Here is a 15290-nt window from a genome sequence, read left to right as displayed (position 1 = left end):
TGTCTAATTATGGGGATTATAAATTCACATAATTGATTTTACCTACAATATTTTAGGTGTGCCCCATTAAAAGGTCTACTTATCAAGCCATCAATGTATGTATATATGAAACTAGAATCTATCTATCTATGTATAAATCTATCTATCCATCTATGTACAATTAGGGCAATAAGTATCTGGACCATGACACTGTTTTTCAAAATGCTGCCTCTTTAAGCGCCCCCATTGATTTGAACTGAAGCACTCAATATTTGGTTGAAGTGTAGACTCTCAGCTTTAACTCACTGAATACAAAACCACCCACTTAAAAGTTTTCAAACTACAGCCGTTTTTATACAATCATCCCCATTTTCAGAGATTCAGAAGTAATTGGAAAATTGTTTGCAGGACAGTTTGATGATCCTGTAAAACTGAACCTGAAAGTTTGAGTTCTGGTCTTAAACATTCAAAAAAAATTGGTGGGGTTCTTTGAACACAACAGAGACCTCTGACCTTTGTACATGTTAAGTCCATTTCCATATAACCAATGTAATCGTCCTGGTATTTCATGATTATTCACTTCATAATTATGAAGGTTTAAATGATTGATGTCAGCTGTTGTGTTTGTATTATATTTATTAAATACGGATGTTTGAAATGTATCACACCTAAATATACCACAATAAATCACCAATGAAACACGTCTAAGGCCTTTGCCAGGGTCTGATGGCAGACTTTATTCTTGGGAAATAATAACCTCCTCTAACGACACTCCTTTAATCTTACTGATGTACTTTTTGATGTTTTTTGGCTCATTTCTCATCTGAATTCAAGACGCAGAACAAGAATAAGACCTATGTGTGAATAAATATAATAATTGGAGGATGTCTCGAATCATTATTATTCTGCTACATTATCGGCCGATAAAGTACAGCCTCGTACCTTATTGCTTAAATAATGTGACTCCATCTCAATCTAATCAGAACGCTGGATTTCATCTATCCGTATTATAATTACAAATATTACACAGTATATTTAAAAAAAACACACACAAATACTGACTACCTGCGCCTCCTCGCGCTGCTCAGCGGGGGCCGGCCGGCCGAAACTCCCTCCCCCACGCACTCACCAATCAAAAGCCACAAAAGGAGGAGACTGCTGCGTGAAAATGGGCCACCATCTTACGCGGAAACTTCACTTCCAGCCGGGACCAGTCGACCACTCAAGGACCCTCAGGACAGACCTTGCGGCCCGAGCATGGCGACCCCACTCACCGACCAGGAGAAGCGCAAGCAGATCAGCATCAGGGGCATCGTGGGAGTGGAGAACGTTGCAGAGCTGAAGAAGGGCTTCAATCGCCACCTGCATTTCACTCTGGTGAAAGACAGAAACATTGCAACCCCCAGGGATTACTACTTCGCCCTGGCTCACACAGTGAGGGACCACCTGGTGGGGAGGTGGATCAGAACGCAGCAGTTTTACTATGAAACGGACCCAAAGGTAAAGGTTCCGCCGCACTGCACCTCAGGGGCAGTGATGTAGTGGGTTGAAAGAGTTTGGCAAGAGACACTTGCACCGCAGAAAATATATATTACAGGTGAAACTCGAAAAATTCTCATTACATTTCAGTAATTCAACTTAAATGTGAAACTAAATCTATAGACTCATTACATGCAAAGTGAGATATTTCAAGCCTTTGTTTGATATCATTTTGATGATTATGGCTATAAAATATACAATCTTTGATTGTCAAAACTACCCAGAAATGTGTTTCACATGTAGATGATGTTTGCAATTTTACTTTAAGTACAAATGGAATAAATTCTGCTTACTTCATTTCAGGTCATATCGACTGTGTCTTTTGATGAAAAACAAATCATTTATTCTCTAGATCATGCATGCATACATTTAGTATGTATTTTATTTATGTATGGAAAGGAGTCTTCAGCAATGTTTATCGGTGCCCAAAAACTTTCAAGAGGTTCTTTGTTCGGTTATTGCATCATGTTTACTCTGCCAGCTATTTGCTCGTTCCATTTTCATCTATTTACTGCTCGCCTCCAAACCGCTTTCTCTGCACCTTCACGAAGTATAACACAAATATTTGTTTTCAATTTGTTTTGGATCCATAACATCTCTGAAAAGAGGAAGCCTGCAGATAAAGATATTTTCTTCTCTTTTTCTCCACATGTTCAGAGGGTGTATTATCTGTCTCTGGAGTTCTACATGGGCAGGACGCTCCAAAACACGATGATCAACCTGGGGCTGCAGAACGCCTGCGATGAGGCCATCTACCAGGTCAGACTCAAGTTTACAGGAAACAAGGAACATCTGCAAACACGACCCCCCCGCCCCCCATATTTAATGCTCATAATGACTGCCAGTTTTGAAAAACCTGTGCGTTCCCCTTTGCTGCAGCTCGGGCTGGACATGGAGGAGCTGGAGGAGATGGAGGAGGATGCAGGTCTGGGGAACGGAGGCCTGGGCCGACTCGCAGGTACCAAAAATACTACAGATATTGGTACCTGCGGTAGACTGATAGAAAGAGATGATATTTTTATTGTATTTCACCCCTCTAACACGATTCAGTTGCAGAGGGAAAGAAATAGAAAAGCTTTAAATCCAACAGTAAATGAGTCAACAACAAATACACAAAGGAAAACACTTTATCTCACACAACAATACTCCATCATCATCATTTCCTATATATTTTGGCAGGTGTCCATCAAATACCTCTGTGTTCCTGTTTAAAGCAACAGGCAGCCACAGACATGTTGCAACACAATGGGCATTACCCCACTAACTGTCATTCTGATGTTTCACATCAGCCCAATTGTGTATTTTTGTCAATTACAAAATTATTTTTTTCTTTGTTTTGCACACAGCATGCTTCTTGGACTCCATGGCCACCTTGGGTCTTGCAGCGTACGGTTACGGCATTCGATATGAATATGGAATCTTTAACCAGAAGATAAGAGACGGCTGGCAGGTAACTGCAGGAACAGATGTGGTTTTTCTGCAAAATGTTCATCCAAAGGCCGTCAGCTATTTAGCAACTCTTTGGCCTTCAAAACACAAAAGCCTTGTTTTGAACTAACATGACCAGTTATCTCCCTAGTTCATAGATCCATTCTAATCTTTAACTTTGAAATTCAGGATTCTGCTGCTGACCCATGTTCATGTGTTCATTTGTTGTCTGAGTGCAGCAGGGCTAAAGTAGACATGGGTGAGGTCAGGATACATTACAGGCTAATCATTAACAGGAACTTGCACGTACCGCAGTGGCGCAAGGGCTGCTGCTGGTTGGTTTTCGATGGAAAGACAAAATGCATATTGCGTATCCCGTGATAAGAGACCCCCAAACTAAAGACTTTAGCCCTTTTGATTTCTCCTGGTTGTTTGCTGTTCAGAACCAGAGTGTAAATATGAACTTCTGAACTGGATTCAAGCTCTGTGTTTTCTTACTAGGGTGGATGAACCCATTTCATCCCTGCTGCTAGTCAGCACTTCAGACAAATATGATCAAATATATAAACCCAATGACCCTGATTGGGCTTGATATACCTCCTGTAACTTGGTTCATTCACATTCATTTGTCTTACCTCAACATGCTGCATTCAGAGGCCTGATGAGGTAGACATTACTACAGTTTTGCTAAATGCTTCTTCATTCTATCTGGACAGCAGCATCTCCAACACATTTTGATCCCTTCTCTGTCCGACCTTTTCGTAGGTGGAGGAGGCGGATGATTGGCTGAGGCATGGAAACCCGTGGGAGAAAGCCCGTCCAGAGTACATGTTGCCGGTTCACTTCTATGGACGGGTAGAGGAGACGAAAGATGGCTCCAAATGGGTCGACACTCAGGTACTGAAGATGAGTTTAGATCACTACAAAAATAGCGACAAATAGTAAAAAATGGCAGCTGTGTGTTGATATTATTTAATCTCAGAATTCTTTTAAAAAGCTTTTTTCCATTGATGGGTCTCAACACACATCTATTGTTATTAATTTTTATTCCAATCAAAATGTGGCCTCTGAGTAAGATAACCGGTTTTTACTCTGGTTCCCTTTCATTCATACAGGTAGTTCTGGCGATGCCCTATGACACGCCCATCCCCGGCTACATGAACAACACTGTAAACACCATGAGGCTGTGGTCCGCCCGAGCCCCCAACGACTTTAACTTAAGGGACTGTGAGTGCTGATTCCTGATGTAAAACCCACTTTCACGACACGTCTTTGTTTTACACAGAAACCCCTTCAAGGAAGAAGGAAACCGCTGCAACATCGGCGCCTTGCATAAAGACGTCTGTTTCCAAATCACTCAAATGTTGTGGTTTTCCTGGCTTTTTTTTATTTTTAATTTGCCTTCATACAATCATCTCTCGTGTGTCCGTAGTTAATGTTGGAGATTACATCGAGGCCGTGCTGGACAGGAATCTGGCGGAGAACATCACTCGTGTTCTTTATCCAAATGACAATGTAAGTTTAATATTTCCTTATGAAGCATATATTTATGTGTTCATACGGGAAATACATGTTGAGGTTTTACTGACACAATTGACGTTGTACTAATGTCCGTTGTACTAAAGCCGTGGTGTCTGTGTGGTCCTTTTATGTTCTAGTTCTTTGAAGGAAAAGAACTTCGTCTGAAGCAGGAGTACTTTGTGGTGGCGGCCACACTCCAAGACATCATCCGCCGCTTCAAGACCACCAAGAGGGGCGATGCTATCCGAACCTCCTTTGAGAGCTTCCCAGAGAAAGTACGCTCAAAAATGTGTTGTTTATTAAAGAATGTCCAAGACAAAAGAGCAGATAAGGTCACGAAGATAGAGACCGGGCACGTTGCTTCACTTCTTCTCTTAACTATTGGCAAGAGGTAAACCGTTGGCAATTGCGACAAGATCTAGACATCTTTTTTTTGTTCCTCTTGAACAAAATTGCAGCACAACCTTATCTTCCGGATTTAAGGCCTGTAACCTATTCAAACACGGAAATTGCTTTTCCAATCTAAAACAGGGAAATGGACCCAAGAGAAACCTCCAGAAAGAGATAATGGGTCACATTGCAAAGTTGCATGTTATTGGCACACATTTTGTCACCTGAAAGCAAAATGTGCTGTAGCGCCATGGGAGAAACCTTACGGATGAAATATTGTAACTTTGTACAAAAGCATTTCTGCTTTCTAAACGCCAGCGGTTGCCTTCAGTGTTTCACGTTATTCTGCTACAGTTGTGGTAAAACAATGGCAAGCTGACCATACTGAATGTTGGGTTTTTTCAGGTCGCGGTCCAGTTGAATGACACACATCCGGCCATGGCCATCCCCGAACTGATGAGAATCTTTGTTGACATTGAGAAACTCGACTGGGACACGGTGGGTGAGATGGTAGATTGGAAGTCGACTATTTAGCTCACTGAGAGTGAGTCAACTGCAGCAGGAATAAACAAGGAAGTCCTAGCAGGTGCCACAAAGGAGGTGAAGCCCACAGAGCATGACGAGGGATATTCATGTGCAATGGGGGGGGGGGGGGGGGAGCAGTCGGGCAGGTTGAGAAGTGAAACCCAAGTAGTTTATTCATGCAACATTTGTGATGTAAAATGGCTTCGACATGGGAGGGGAGGTCATAGCAGGTAGCCACTAGATTAGATTACAAGTAGTGTGATGTGCAACCAGAGAAAAATAAACTCTTCCTCCTCCTCCTCCTCTGCAAGGCCTGGGACCTCACCAGGCGCACCTTCGCCTACACCAACCACACAGTCCTCCCCGAGGCCCTGGAGCGCTGGCCTGTGGAGCTTCTGGAGAAGCTGCTGCCCAGACACCTGCAGATCATCTACCACATCAACCAGGTCCACCTGGATGTACGTGCAGCGGCTCTGGCGACCAATCATCCGTCTAACACCACAGTGACGCATCGTTTTTGAGTCTGATCTCCTGAATGTGTGTCTGCTTTTGTTACTGCAGAAAATTGCAGCTCTCTTTCCAAAAAACATGGAGAAGCTGAGGAAAATGTCTCTGATAGAAGAGGACGGATGCAAGAGGGTCAACATGGCGCACCTGTGCATCGTGGGGTCTCACGCTGTCAACGGAGTCGCTGAGATACACTCCAACATCATCAAGACGGACGTGTAAGCTACCACACACACACACACACACACACCACTTCTCAACATCCATCCGTGTATAAAACAATGGACTGCAGCAACTTAAAGAACCAGAGGTAGCTGAGGTAGACCGACCACTAAAACAATCCTAGATAGCCACAGCATTGGGTCATCTCTGAACAACCTGAAAGGCAGGATCTCTGTTGGGAAACCAAGACGTAGCAGATGACTCCCAGATCTGTGGGATGTAGAAATATTACTTGATGAGTCGGTCCTCATCTTTGTTATTATGGTAAAGGAACACCAGTGTTTTAGTGTATTTACTCCAGAAAGGTGAACAAATATCTAAACGGCACAGGACTTTAATATAATACAAGGCCTTTAACTAAAACCCATATATCCACTATTTATATATTTCCGATGGTTTGTTAATGACAAATTAAATTATTTTAACTAAATATAGAATGTTTACTTTTTGTTATCTAGTTTATACCTAGTAACAGTGAATGTGAATGACATCCTCTGACAGTAATTAAGCATGGGCCAAAGCGGTTGCCTAGCAACAAAATTCCTTTGAAACGCTCCAAAATGAAGTGTTTCAAACTGAGGGTGAAAACAGGTATATTCAGAGTGCTAGGGGAAAAATAGTCTTTTGAAACATGAAAAAATTATCATAAAATGTCCCTTTTTTTTAATGAGTAGTTCTTCAAGAACATTTCACTTTTTTCTTCAACAGATTTCGTGATTTCAGTGACCTAGAACCGGAGAAGTTTCAGAACAAAACCAACGGCATCACGCCCAGACGCTGGCTGCTGCTGTGCAACCCCGGACTGGCTGAGCTCATCGCTGAGGTCTGTTTGAGCTGCTTAGTGCCGCAAATCCTCAACAAACCATGCTGCAGCTGCCGTGTGATCGAGTCCGGGCTTATCTTATGCAGTCAACTTTCTACACACAAATCTTTGTATACACAGTATATGTTGTGTTGTTAACATTGTCAGTTTGTTTTGGCCACATTGTTTTTGCAACCTCTAATGTCTCTGTCAGGTCATTGGGGAGGATTACGTGAAGGACCTCAGCCAGCTGAAGAAGCTGAATGACTTTGTTGTCGATGCTGCCCTCATCAGAGATATCTCCAGAGTGAAACAGGTCTGGTGCATAAGGGGTTCCTGTTTTTACAGAGCTAATTACTTCACAATGTCGCCATTCCTGCCTAGTAGAACCGTTGTCCGAAATGTCCTGTCGCACTGTGGAGTAATTTGTTTCCGTGTGCAGTACACCTGTTCACATAACTGTTTGTCAGTCGTGCACGTTGTTGCAATCTGGGTCATTTTTGCAGAGCAGCCTTGCGTTTTTCAGCTTTTGAGTCAGTATGTGTCAGCACAGGCTCCACGTTGAAAATCAGCACCTTCCCCTTTTGTTGTCTAGTCACATATTTCAGATTTTTTTTTTTCTCTCACAGGACAACAAGGTGAAATTCGCCCAGTACCTGGAGAGAGAGTACAGGGTGAAGATAAACCCGTCCTCCATGTTCGACGTGCACGTGAAGAGAATCCACGAGTACAAGCGGCAGGTCCTCAACTGCCTGCACATCATCACCATGTACAACCGTATGTGAATGATTCATTACTAAGCACCACAGGGTTTTCACCAGAAACTGAGCACTAAATTACATGACACATTCTGACGTGTCCCGATGTGGGTGAAATGGCATGAATAAGACGATTATTACGACAGTTGATGGGAAAGGAAGGATACATCAGCTAACCAGAATGTGCAGCCACGCCAGCAGCTCTGTGGAGCTGTACGTGCTAACGCGTGCATGCTAACGGGCGCCCTCAAAGCAATGCTTACATGCTGATGTAAGGCAGGAAGTTTAGCATGCTAACGGTTGCTAGATGAAGATGATGATGACAATGCAAATATGTAGTCACAAAAAAAATATAACTTGGATTCACATTGCTAAATAAAATCATCAATACCATTTTTGCAATTGTTTTTGCAAATGTCCAACTGCTGGTGGGGATGATTGACAAAGTGAGTAGGGTTCATCCTCTGTTGACCATGAATGGCTGCACAAAGTGCAACTTCGTGGTATTCTGTAACCCCAAAAGGGATTTGAGAAATGGCAAGTATGTCAAAATCAATCCCCTGACTCATTTGCAATCGATGCAGCTACATCTCAGTGTGTGAATACTTCTCTTTTTGAAGTTTTTCATTTTCTGTGTTTCCCAAGGCATCAGAATGAACCCCACCGCACCTTTTGTCCCACGGACCGTGATCATCGGGGGAAAGGTACCGGCTCAGTTACAGAACATTCCAGTCACGGGGAGATTGGTGTGATGTTTCCGTTTTTCCATTAAGTCCATCTCCTGTCGCCCCCTGCAGGCTGCTCCTGGGTATCACATGGCCAAGATGATCATCAGACTCATCACCTCAGTGGCTGATGTGGTGAACAATGACCCTGTGGTGGGAAACAAGCTGAAGGTCATCTTCCTGGAAAACTACAGAGTCTCTCTAGCAGAGAAAGGTACTCTAACATTGATTTACACCTGTTAAATTGTTATCAATGGAAGGTATTAATTTAAAAAAGAGGGATAGTTCACCCCAACGCTTGCATGATCTGCTCTCCCTCAGTGATACCTGCCACGGATCTGTCAGAGCAGATCTCCACTGCCGGCACTGAAGCGTCAGGAACGGGAAACATGAAGTTCATGCTGAACGGGGCTCTGACCATCGGCACCATGGACGGCGCCAACGTGGAGATGGCCGAGGAGGCTGGGGAGGAGAACCTGTTCATCTTCGGCATGAGAGTGGCGGATGTGGCTAAACTGGATAAAACTGGGTAACTGTCTGTTTCTGTGCATTTTATGACTCCTTTTTTAGTTGCCAAAATGATATTGACTTGTGTCCTTTTTAGATATGATGCCATGTTGTACTACAAGAGGATCCCAGAGCTGAAACATGTGATGGATCAGATCACAAGTGGATTTTTCAGCCCCAAAAATCCGGACCTTTTCAAAGAACTCACTGACATGCTCTTCAAATTTGACCGGTGATTACTTTATATATTCTTCATGTGGTTTGACTGTTTTCACGTTCATTAGTTCCACATTTAAAATGCATTGTATATGTGCGATTAATGATTGCTGCACTACTACCTCTAAACACTTTCTTTAGCTTATTTGTTGAGTTCAAGTAGTCCGACTCGATGGATTTATTCTCCCTTGTCTGTCTTCAGTTTCAAAGTGTTTGCAGACTTCGAGGATTACATCAAATGTCAGGAGAAAGTCAGCAAGCTCTATCAGGTAAGGTTTCCCTCTGGCAGACCTGTTTTTCAAAGTTGGATGGCTTTTTGGGGTATTTGTCATGTATCACCTAGCCAACTTGACCTGGGGTAAATCACCATGGTAAACAGACTAAATTTTAGTATCCATATATGGACACAAGTACTTCATTCACATAGGATTACTAATGAGCAATCTTTGTATAGGTCAGCAAAAATAAATTTGCTTCTGTTTTTTAACTTTGGTTTTGATAAACAAACTGAATATCATTAAATACAGAATCACGATTAGAGTTGTAAGTTAAACTTCTAAAGTGGAATGTTTATTTTTTTTAGATGACATTTACCAACTTATCTCAAATGACTAAGAACTATGAAAGGCAGCATCGAAATGAGGAATTATTAACATCACGTGTCAGAAAAATGATTACTTTTTTAATTTTATTTTTAAAAGTAACAAACCTACAAAAATAAAACCTTTTTGTTTTACGTTTCCCTAAAAGAATCCAAAGGAGTGGACGAAGATGGTAATCAGGAACATTGCTGCCACAGGGAAGTTCTCCAGCGACCGAACCATCACGCAGTACGCCACCGAGGTGTGGGGCGTCAAGCCCACCGACCTGAAGATCCCGCCTCCGAACGAGCCGAGGGAGGCCATCGAAGAAACCGCCAGAGCGCTGAAGAAAAAGTGAGGCTGTTCCACAACCTTCATGTTTACCAGTCATTTACCGCCTTCCTCCTCTGCCTCTTAACCTACAAGTCACACCACTGAACTTTCTTTCCAACAACACTTTTTATTGTCAAACTACTTGCATTATAAACATTTCCGTTAGTCCTCCAGCCTCAAGATGAAGAGAAACCCAAGAGTCGGTGTGGAGAGCAAGGTTTAATCATTCCTTAATATTTGACATCTCAAGAATTCAGTGGGCTGCCAGTATCACAGCAGCTGACTAAACAGATAATAGTTACATTCCTGCCGTTTCATGCTGCATTTTCTGAGTGACTGCAGGCGGGGCTGACACAATGTGTGTCTGTATCAGCACAAGAGACCAACAAACCTAATTTCTGATTTGCAGCATTTCGTTCCAGTGTTTGAAGTTAAAGTATATTGTATCATGTGAAATGATTTCAGTGCTTTTGTTTTAGATGACACGCAGGCATTTTGTGATTAAATAAAGTTCAAATCTATTATTTACTTCTTCAGAGGCGAAAGATGATCTACTGTCTCAGGTTTTGTAGGAATTTCCTGCAACCAAAACACAATGTGGCATTAATTTCCTGGATGTTTGTTAATGGACACAATTTACAAGAAATAAATACAGTGAAAGTTAATGAAAGCCACATTGTTTCCTACTTTTTCACACTAGCATAACTAATATAAGAAACTTACCTGACCACCTTTGACAGATTTGGATCCAAGTAGATGTTGTTGTGGGAGAATCCAAGGTTTGCGTTGTAGGAGATCATTTCAACCTGAACATCTGTGTCATATTCTTTCTTAGCCTGGAGTGACAGCTCGTGCAGCTATAACAATGAATGGAAAAAACAGTAAAGTAAAGGAAGCGGCAACACCTACTAGGAAATGATGTAATTGGTCAAAGGAAGCCTCCATAAGGAACTAATGTACCTTCAGACCCATGTGATAAGGTACAATATCATCATCCTCTGAATGCAGGATGAGTAGAGGGCTGTTCAGGGTCTTTACACTGTTGGGGTTAAATAAGCATTCAGTCAGATTTCCTGAACTAAATAAAATATGAATATTATTTTAGCATGCGCTCTTCTGGATGCTCTACATATTTAATAAAAAATGGCAAATATTGGAAACCCTAAACACAGCAATTAGAGGCTTCTAATTTTAAGTGTACTTACTTTTCATCACTAGCAAACACAATGTTGTTCATTTTCACGATGCTCCTAAGCAAGCCCTCAAATCCTGGAAGAAACATGTATATCTGGAGGAACACAGGGTACAAAACGGGTAGGAACATTTCACAATTTCCTGTGCACTGTAATAAAACTGCAGAATGGTAATAGTTTGTACTTTATGACTGTAGATGAACTGAAAATCTTAGGTGATAAGATGGTAAACATATATGTATTGGTATCTAAATAGATTTTATTTAAGGCATTATTACTTTTCTATGACTCTCTATACCCAGAGTGTCACTCAGCTTCTGTACCATCACAATCACTCTCTAATTCCAAAAGCCTCTGAAAGGAGATAGTATGTTTTCATGGAGTCGTAAGCTGAGCGGCTGCAGACAGAAAGGTACCAGCTCACCTTAGTGAGCGGATAGTTGACTACAACGTCTCCCATCGTTGTGAACGGAGCTTCAAGGATTAAAGCATCAACAGCAGACCCTGCCGTGTTTAGGAGTGACACAAATGATTAGTAACCTGATAAAATAAGATATGTAGTACGTTAAAAACTGCAAGGCTTGCAATGTCAATTTTCCACAGCTTTATATTGTGTTCTAGAAGTATTTACACATGAAATGTAGTGTACAGTTTGTGACTCATATGCAGGTGTTTTGAAACATCCTGGCCCAGATGGACCGCATATGTCAGCAGGGCCGGGTCTAGGCAGGGGCAAGAGGGGGCCTGGCCCCCTCAAATAAATGTTGTGCCCCCTCAAACTGACAGACAGGGTAAAAGGTGCTGGAGCACAATGCTCCCTCAAGATATGTGGCTGCCCCTTCATACATGCCTGTCTAGACGCGGCCCTGTATGTCAGTGACAATGATTCATATCCCTGTGTGAGTCCACTGTGACCTTTAACCCACCTTCTTCTTGGATTTTCGCTGCAGTATTGGTTGCCACACTACAAAAAAACAAAAGTTATTTCACATTTCTATTCTTTCCATGTGTGTGCCGGTTTTATGGGCCGGCAACGTGACTCAACGGCTACTGACCCGGTGCCAAGTGAGTGTCCCCACAGGCAGACAGGCCCTACTCGGCCTTGTTTCTTTACCCAGTGGAACAGGAAGAGGGCGTCACTGGTCAACCCGGCTTCACTTGGCTCACCAGTGGAGTCTCCAAAACCTTTATTATGAGAGATACAAACCTTCAAAGTCAGGATTATATACAATTCAGCGACTGACAAGACAATCCATCAAGAACGTCCTTTGTCATTTGATTTAGACCTAAATAAACTATTGTTTACTAACTCCAGCACGTGTACTAATAATAGGGAGTGCATTTCTCTGTCTTTGGTCTTTTTTTCTCCTGGTAACCAAAGAATGGGTTACCCGTTTGGTGAAGGTGAAAACATACAAAAATTAATCCAAGGTGTTGCTATTACATCCAGTAAGCAAATAATATAAATACTATAACATATTTATCTTTATCAATTTATGTCGAAGTATGTTTGGTGTAAGTTCCTCCCTTTTAGGAATCTTATGATCAAACTGTTATAAAAACATAAAAATGTGCTCTAATTTGGGATTTGGGAGGGATAATGCTGCATAGGAAACTAGTATATAATATGAAGAAGGGTGGTCATGTTTTAAAGCTGAGGTCTAATGCCTCAATCATGTTTATGTTTGTTATTGAGCAGAAACACAAGCATGTGAGGAGCAACAATCAGCACTTACCTCTGTAGTCTAAAGATAGGACATGATACCCTGCAGCACTTAAAATCTGCAACACACAAACATCAGAATTTGATCCAAACCTGGGAGTCAAAAGGGATCAAAACTGAAAAATCTACAAAACTGCAACTGCACCTTCACCAGTTCCACTCTGTGATGTATGGCCCTGCAGAAATGACATGAGAGCAATGAATAAAAACAAACAAGTGGCTTTGGGACTAATTTCCTCTGACCCACTCTGCGTTGTGTTCATTGTGCCTGTGGAGGAGCCCAGAGGCCCGGGTAGTCATGTGACACCATCTAAACCCATTAGGATCCCTTCAAGGGTCCCTATGCTGCCGTTCTCATCCCACCTGGTCCCCAAGTTGCCATGGAGATAGATAATAACAGAGCGGCCGTCTCCCAGAGTTTCCCGGTACCACTCAGGGCTTCTTCCCATGGCCTCGTCCCATTGGCTGGCAGGGAGTGTATGCCTACGAGACAAAGGTAGAGAGCCAGGGAGGAGATTGAAAAACAGAAACGCCTCTTGTTGCATTTGGAGTTGTCTTGTGCAGATTAAAAAGTGGATTGTCGTTCTATTCAGCCAGGAGCCGCCTGTACCAAAATATGCACATGTTCGTGGTATTCTCAAGTACTGATGCACTTCAAAAAGGACAAAACCGGAATCCTCAAATGACCTACCAGACACCCACTGAGACGCCCTCCTCCGTGTCCAGGTAGAAGTTGCATGTGTGGTTGAGCACGGCTTCGGGTTGGCCAAGGTCCACAAAGAATGGAAACCTCACTGCAGCAGGCAAGAGCACACAAGGTCAGTAGGATTTTTGTATTCAGGTACTTTTTGTCATATCCCATCAAAGTGTATCACATAAAAATTGCATTGTGTTATCATTGTAACGAGTCATGTTGTTTTGTCTTGTGTTGCATTGTATATTATCACATCGAATCGTATGAGATTGTAAAGTGTTTCTTTGTATTGAATATTACGTTTATTATTGGATCATATTGAATCATGTCGTATCGAGTAGTTTCAGAATGTATTGTATCGTGTCTTAACGCATAGCATCCCATCGCATTGGATGAAATTAAGTCACATCGTATTGTATCTTATCGTATCACATTTTATTAGTCGTAAAGTTGACCAATCTCAGGCCACTCCTTTGACAAGGCATTTTTAATATATAAATGTATTTATGACTGCAGTGTACCATAGAAAATCCATAAGTGAATATTTGTATGTTCACTGTCTTTTCTATCTTTTGAACCTTGACACATATAATTAGTACAATTTACACGAGGACTTTGTATAGCACACACACGCAGACACACACAATGGCGTACAGTATTTTGCGAGTGACCTCATTTACACTGCTACCAAAACACAAAACTTTAATCTCTTCCAGTTGAACGAACTGCGCACATAATAAGAACGATCACAACACTGTGTCTGACCCATTTTGGTCTAACCAGGCATTACGGCGCCCCAACACGGGCCTTTTTGTTTCTATTGACCACGTGGAGACCGAAAACACGCATTTACTTACAAAAGTGGGAATAGATGATATGGCCAAGTATCCACGGGAAGAGGTAGAGGAGGACGGGCGCTGATGCGTAGGCAGCGACCACGAACAGCGCAGCTCTCTTCATCGCTGCGTCGGGAGGAAGCGCGTGCTCTCTGCAGCAGCGAGGTCAGTGCGCGCGCTTCTCCTCGTGCCAGCTGTGGACCGAGGGGGAGTCCGGCGGATTGTTCGGTCCCGACAGCATGCACGCCGAGAGCTACGGGAGGAGCAGGACACAGTTCAATTGGAACTACAACATTTACGTCTGTTACCAATGGTTCACATTAGATACAGTGGGTGTCAAAATGGAACACACCCACTTGACAGGGTCAGAGCTATACTGCAAGGCATTGTGGGTATTGCAGTTCTTTGAACACAGTGTCGCAGTGAAAGTGGATGCAAACATGCGCCGCTGTCCTCCCGTAACAGCAAACCCGAAAACGTTAAAAATGAAGGTATACATAATTCATAATAATTCAGAGTGGCCATTAATTGTGTGTGTTTATGTATTTTATAGTATCGTCAATAAGATGTTAACGTCATTTATTTATATTTCTTCTTTCTAATGAGAGAAATTCAAGGGAATAAAATGCTCTACACTGCTGGATTGAGTTTTTTTTAGTAACCTCCCTACAGACCAACCAGCACACACAGTATCCATGTCAAAAGAGTTCATTATGGAGCAGTGAGCTTTAAAGAGGTTAGTTAGAAGTTATGGAAAGCTTCTCAAAGATATGTCAGCACTATCTCAAAAGATGTGCATTGAGCGTTGGTT

The 15290-nt window shown here is 42.3% G+C and overlaps 2 protein-coding genes across 2 annotated transcripts; one reads left to right on the top strand and one right to left on the bottom strand.

Annotated features, from left to right (window-relative positions):
• The first annotated feature begins 1169 nt into the window (after positions 1–1169).
• Positions 1170–10707, top strand: pygl (phosphorylase, glycogen, liver). Its single transcript, XM_037486202.2, has 20 exons — positions 1170–1479; positions 2176–2277; positions 2398–2476; positions 2865–2968; positions 3712–3843; positions 4062–4173; positions 4379–4461; positions 4605–4742; positions 5263–5355; positions 5694–5840; positions 5944–6107; positions 6820–6934; positions 7128–7229; positions 7543–7690; positions 8317–8375; positions 8469–8610; positions 8718–8925; positions 9001–9135; positions 9322–9388; positions 9870–10707. The coding sequence occupies exons 1-20, from the start codon at positions 1237–1239 to the stop codon at positions 10056–10058; spliced, it is 2562 nt and encodes an 853-aa protein (XP_037342099.2). The 5' UTR covers positions 1170–1236; the 3' UTR covers positions 10059–10707.
• LOC119227443 (lysophosphatidylserine lipase ABHD12-like) lies at positions 10158–14842 on the bottom strand. Its single transcript, XM_037486206.2, has 12 exons — positions 14501–14842; positions 13641–13743; positions 13313–13432; positions 13095–13125; positions 12963–13008; positions 12282–12411; positions 12153–12190; positions 11651–11730; positions 11239–11321; positions 10994–11072; positions 10757–10890; positions 10158–10612 (listed from the first exon to the last, which is right to left on the bottom strand). The coding sequence occupies exons 1-12, from the start codon at positions 14601–14603 to the stop codon at positions 10585–10587; spliced, it is 975 nt and encodes a 324-aa protein (XP_037342103.2). The 5' UTR covers positions 14604–14842; the 3' UTR covers positions 10158–10584.
• Between the last annotated feature and the right edge of the window lie 448 nt (positions 14843–15290).

This window comes from Pungitius pungitius, chromosome 14, assembly GCF_949316345.1.
Source record: "Pungitius pungitius chromosome 14, fPunPun2.1, whole genome shotgun sequence".
Taxonomy (NCBI): Eukaryota; Metazoa; Chordata; class Actinopteri; order Perciformes; family Gasterosteidae; genus Pungitius; species Pungitius pungitius.
This window is presented reverse-complemented; position numbering and strand designations above follow the sequence as displayed.

Bases quoted from the DNA above. Each gene is read 5' to 3' on its own strand.
- LOC119227443 (XM_037486206.2), bottom strand. From the start codon at position 14,603: ATGAAGAGAGCTGCGCTGTTCGTGGTCGCTGCCTACGCATCAGCGCCC. The intron at 13,744-14,500 runs GTAAGTAAATGC...TGCCTGCTGCAG, and splicing joins TATCATCTATTCCCACTTTT to TGAGGTTTCCATTCTTTGTG. The intron at 10,891-10,993 runs GTACATTAGTTC...TCATTGTTATAG, and splicing joins CTTATCACATGGGTCTGAAG to CTGCACGAGCTGTCACTCCA.
- pygl (XM_037486202.2), top strand. From the start codon at position 1,237: ATGGCGACCCCACTCACCGACCAGGAGAAGCGCAAGCAGATCAGCATC. The intron at 2,278-2,397 runs GTCAGACTCAAG...CCTTTGCTGCAG, and splicing joins GCGATGAGGCCATCTACCAG to CTCGGGCTGGACATGGAGGA. The intron at 7,230-7,542 runs GTCTGGTGCATA...TTTCTCTCACAG, and splicing joins ATATCTCCAGAGTGAAACAG to GACAACAAGGTGAAATTCGC.